The following is a 5,478-nucleotide window of genomic DNA, read 5'->3' on the forward strand; positions in this document are numbered from 1 at the left end:
TAAGGTAAAGGCTGCTTGGGTTTCCTTAACCTAGAATCAAATCGTGTTTTTAAAAAATCTCAAGTGTTTTTTTTTCTTTTTTTGGTATTTATATATACTACTAGAGGGTGTGAATACTTATCATCTGATTGTTAAACTCCACATGCGCTGACTATCTATATAATAACAAAACTTGCAATTACAATTAAAACGGTTATGGTAAATGGCAGTAGTAGTAAGGACTGCTGCTTTTGGCGTGGTGGAAACATTAGCAGTAGTTCTCTTATCCGCTGTTTGGCTGGAATATTGATGAACACAGATACAACCATACATACATACATACACACACACGTATATATAGATATATAGTATATGTATGTATTCAAATAAAGCCAGAACCGGTGGGGATTCGTACCCAAATTTTTATTTTCCTAGTGATAATCAGATATTCAATTAATCACGTATGAGAGCGATTATTCTCGAATATATTTCTATGTATGTACACACACACATATATATGCGTGTGTGTGTGTGTGTCACAAAATACTCATGATAGGCTTGAATTGGAAAGGTTATATATATATATATATATATATATATATATATATATATATATATATATATATGTGTGTGTGTGTGTGTATATATATATATTCTAATCATTGAGTTACAAATGTCGTTTAATATCGAATTGACGCTACTCCGGGAATATCCCCGAAGGGGAATTTTTAAGTGATAATGGAATGGTACTGAAGAGTTTGCAACACTCGACATAGGACCTTTCCAACGCCTCCAGTGGACGGTTACCATTAATAAGCCATCAAGGGAGGTATAAGTTAATGCCGAATCTGCCGTACTTAATTACCCTTCGAGAGTGAGGAAATTGTACTTAGCGTTTGGAATTAACACACCTCCGCCTTGGATAGGTACTGTGTCGAGTGTTCCAGACTCTTCAGTACCACTCCATTTTTCACTTAAAAATTCCCCTTAAGTGATAACTTTCCTTCGGGGACACACACACACGCACACACACACATACACACATATATATATAGCGTGAATTCGATATTAAACGACATTTGTAACTTAATGATTAGAATATATATATATATATTATATATTTCATGAGTTTTCCTTTTGCGATTTTAAAGACAATCAGCCATCATTTGCAGTTCATTGGCGTTCCAGGCACCTCGTGAGCTGCCTAAAACTTTGTTTGACCAATAACTACGAAACGTTTGTAATTGCTGGGTTTTATTAAATGGAAATGAAACCATTCCTGATCATTTCTAACCCTTTGCTTGGACTTCAGTATCAGGGCTAAGCCTTTGCTGCTCTCAAAAGCATTTGTTTTGTTTTATTCATTGAAAGAGCGCTGAATGACCCTGTTAGTCCCAGTGCTTGGCTTTATGCCTAAATCACATATTCCACCCATTCTTATTCACTGAAAGTTTTATTTATCACGGCCATTACGCCCAAAATATTAAGGAAATCTGTATTTTCTCTTAGTCATTTACCATCTTCATGAAATGTTTTATTTTACGATATTACATTAAGCATTATTCTTATTATCATGAAAAATGTTTTTTTATCTAATCTGCTCGGTCTTTATTTTTGTCATAACTATGTTTATGATTTACCTTGCCAAAAAATTTTTATTTTTATTTACATTAATCTCTTTTAGGTTTTAATTCAAGTATTTAATTTGTTAACCTGTTTTGTCAAAGGAATAACCTCTCAATGCATGATATGTTTGTTTCAAATATTCAATCATAAAATGTCTGAGAATTAGTTGCAAACTTCAAGATTTATGAAAAAAAGACCATTAATCGTTAAAACGATTCATGACGCTGTTGTCTGAATATAAGCTCCTGGATGCGATGTTTGAAGCATCTAGATTCTTTCCTTTATCATTGTAAAAGTTCATTATTCATATGGGAGAAAATTAAACAAAGTTTTTAGAAAGAATTTCTTTATTTTGATTCTCATGTTTATTCTAATTACGAATATATAAAACCTAGCTTTGAGATACTGTTTTTTTCTTTTCCTTTTCAACAAACTTCCAAGCGTATAATATCAGCAACCAGAATTCCTGAATTAACACTTGAGCTTAATTGTAAATGTTAAGCCTAAAGGGAAGAAATGAAGTAAATTTTACAAAGCTTAGAGTAGTTACCATATGTGATTCTTTGGATATGTCTTAATATTATCAAGAAATCTTACCTAAATCAAGTCTTAGGTTTTTCTAAGAGACAAAAGCTGACTTGAATTACAAACCCTATGGTTGACGGTACAAAATATATCTAGCCATCAAGTGTATTAAATTCTAAAGGAACACCTTTCATTTCCATCTTTGTTTCTTCATTAAACTCGTTAAGATGATTGAAGAAGCTTCATTGTGAAATGTCATTAATGAATTCGAAGTCGAAACTGGTGCTTTGTAAAGTATTGGTTTTCAAGGAATCTAAATTCAGCACAAAAGTTTACAGATACGCATGCAATGAACGACAGGGAAATCTTTTATGAATGAAATCTGGATAACAAGATATACTCAGGATCTCCTGTGTGATCAAGATATACTCTGGATCTCCTCTTTGATCAGTATCTCTGAAACATCGATCCCATAGCGGAAGGAATGTGACAGTACTTGACAGCTGTTCTCTAATAATAAAGAACTACATCCCTGGAAGACTAGATCTAGCAACCGTAACAAGCTTGAAAAATAATATGTATAAAATATTTCATAGTCACTAATAAACTAGCAAAATACATTTCAGTACAGTTCACTTACATCTTTGATACAAAGAATGAATATTTCAGTGATAATACCTGGCGACTGTTGAAATGATTTACAAGCACAGCTCATTCTACATCTAGGATCAACAGGATTTCATGATGTGTCGACTCTTGAAATGTATGGATTAGCTGCTGCTAAAGATATTATCATCAAGAATTGTCGTATACAGACATGTTATTGTTCCCAGGTAAACAAAATTCAATGAATTATTATCACAGTTCATGGAGCAAGAAACTGTCTCCGTCCGGCGACTCGAGACTTTGTCTTTTACCGACTTAAGCCTACATCTTTGGCACACAAAAGCAGCCGAAGTAATTCATCTTCGGCTGCAAAACGAGAAGTTTACTTTCTTTTGGGTCGAACTTCACGAGCGCCCTCAGCATGGCTAGGCACACATAGGTCGGGAGCAGAACTCCCTCTCTGATGTTACATGCCCCGATGAGTCGCAGAAGATGAATTGAGAAGCCATTCACAAATCCTCTTAGTTGTTTCCTTCTTGTCAACGGTTGTTTGAATCCCGTAAGATCTAAGGAGTTCCACCAACTTCTTCTTCTCAGCACATTCATAAAGAGGTTTGGTACTCGTAACGAAGATCTCCGAAGAGCTTTCGTCAAAGGCAATATCTAAAGGATCCATTCCTTTCACAAGCCAAGGATCAGACACATATTTATAGACTTCCCTTACACCAGCGCGCTTCTCGGATTTGGGTTCAAGAAGGCGTCGCAGAAGGCGCAGAAGGCGTGGCGTGAAACACTTAAAGCGTCGTGGAATCTTTGTAGTTTTCCTTTTGAGCCAAGCTACCCAAGAGTTGTAATGGCGGTCGGTAATATCGGCGGAATACCAGGGGTAGGACCCCGTTAAGCAAACGAAGATTAGGATTCCCAGTTGCCAGGCGTCCAGCGAGGTTTCAGCCTCATACCCCTCATTATAGACAGCCTGGCTGACCTCTGGCGGCGCCCACGGCACTCGGACATTGGCTTTCTTGACCAGGGTGCCCACACGCTGCGTATTGCCGAAATCTCCGATTTTGACTCTCGTGAGATCTTTGTCAAATACAAAAATATTCTCCAACCGAATGTCCCGATGGACCAAATCTTTGCTGTGTACGAATTCTAAGGCAAAGGCAATCTGTTCGGCGACTCGTTTCGCTCTCACTTCTCCCAGGCCTCCCTTCCTCACGAACTGCGACAGATCACCGTCGGGAGCGAGTTCTTGAGCGAACACGTATGAGGTACTTGTACTGAAGGCAACGTCGAAGCTGTTGACTATGTTGGGATGCGGACTAAGGTAGTAGTTGTAGTGGAACTCGCGGAAGAAATCGTTCTTTTTCGTCGTCTCTTTCTGGACACACTTGAGGACGACGTTGCTGTCCGAATCGAGGTGTTTGGCCGAGTAGACTTTAGCGTACCATCCCTCCGCCAGGAGCTTCACCTCGGAGAATTGGCGGTCCATCTCGAGTCTCGGCAGCTCAAACGTTTTCACGCGGTGGAAGCTGGCACTCTTGCTGCCGCCAGACATTTCTGTAAAGAACAGAAAACGTTTACGTTACATCATATTCGCACAGAGGACATGCGGAAACGAAGTGACATGATTTACTCATGTCAAATTTACTTAATAAATAGAGAGAGAGAGAGAGAGAGAGAGAGAGAGAGAGAGAGAGAGAGAGAGAGTAGGGACGAGCTATATAGCCAATCGAAGGGAATGTTTATATAAGAATAAGAAGCAACAAATATGACAATTCTATCTTCATCATTACGGTGTCATGCTTTTTTGTCGATTTTTTAAATAATGTACACTAACTAATTTTCAGTTGGCTTCCTTTGCACGACAAATTTCACACTCTCAGTGCAGATACATTTGCAAATGACATGTCTTTGGAGTTACATGACGAGAAGCACTTCAACAGAAAATTTAAGTGAATCAGGTAAAACCAAATTTAATCCCCGTTTCTGTGGCAGATTTGAAAATAATTAAAACAAATCTGGAAGCAAAAATCACGTGTCTACGAAAACTGTAGAACGCATGTTCACTCCTCCTACTATATGGACTATAGCTCATTTTATTCCTTACCTGAGGGTGTTGGGGAAGACGTTTTTGTGGAATTGTAATCCAGGTTTGCAATGTTAAACCCGAAGGTTTTAGAAATATATAAACACTAAGGCGCACTGTCGGTACCTTGCTCAACAACGGCACTGTTCACTCTGTAATCTGGGAGGCGGGTGCCTCGTCTTATCAGCAGCTCGCCCCATGACGTCACTAGTGACATCACTCTTGCCTCACGCATGCGTGGTTGTCATGACGACCAACTTTGCCTCTGTGTACTAACATGAATAAATATAGCACTCGAGCAACAAACTTACACGTCAGTGATAATCGCTAAGTTACAGTTGCATGCACAGCCATGTAGAAACAGATTGACTACAAAAATAAAACAGCACTCCGCCCGAAATTGATTCCCACACAGAAGCATAGGAGAAGAAAATGAAAATTTAATCATTTCTTTTCTTCGCTGTCGTACGAATCCGGTGTTCATCCCACGTCGCGCGAACCGAACTTAAAGATATTTGGTTCACGAGAAAACCAAGCATTTTGCTTCCAACATATGGAAATTATCTTTGATAGCATATCATTCATTGTGTTCCTTCATTAAATTACAGAGGGGATTAAGACCTGCGTAAACACTTCGAAGACAGCCAATTAGT

The 5,478-nt window shown here is 38.3% G+C and overlaps 1 protein-coding gene across 1 annotated transcript; it reads right to left on the minus strand.

The window, feature by feature from the left end:
* Positions 1-1,945: 1,945 nt before the first annotated feature.
* LOC135207250 (serine/threonine-protein kinase meng-po-like) lies at positions 1,946-4,980 on the minus strand. Its single transcript, XM_064238901.1, has 2 exons — positions 4,847-4,980; positions 1,946-4,296 (listed from the first exon to the last, which is right to left on the minus strand). The coding sequence occupies exon 2, from the start codon at positions 4,292-4,294 to the stop codon at positions 3,203-3,205; it is 1,092 nt and encodes a 363-aa protein (XP_064094971.1). The 5' UTR covers positions 4,295-4,296; positions 4,847-4,980; the 3' UTR covers positions 1,946-3,202.
* Between the last annotated feature and the right edge of the window lie 498 nt (positions 4,981-5,478).

Source organism: Macrobrachium nipponense, chromosome 32, assembly GCF_015104395.2.
Source record: "Macrobrachium nipponense isolate FS-2020 chromosome 32, ASM1510439v2, whole genome shotgun sequence".
In the NCBI taxonomy this organism is placed as follows: Eukaryota; Metazoa; Arthropoda; class Malacostraca; order Decapoda; family Palaemonidae; genus Macrobrachium; species Macrobrachium nipponense.

Excerpts from the sequence above, each read along its gene's own strand:
- LOC135207250 (XM_064238901.1), bottom strand. The coding sequence starts at position 4,294 with ATGTCTGGCGGCAGCAAGAGTGCCAGCTTCCACCGCGTGAAAACGTTT.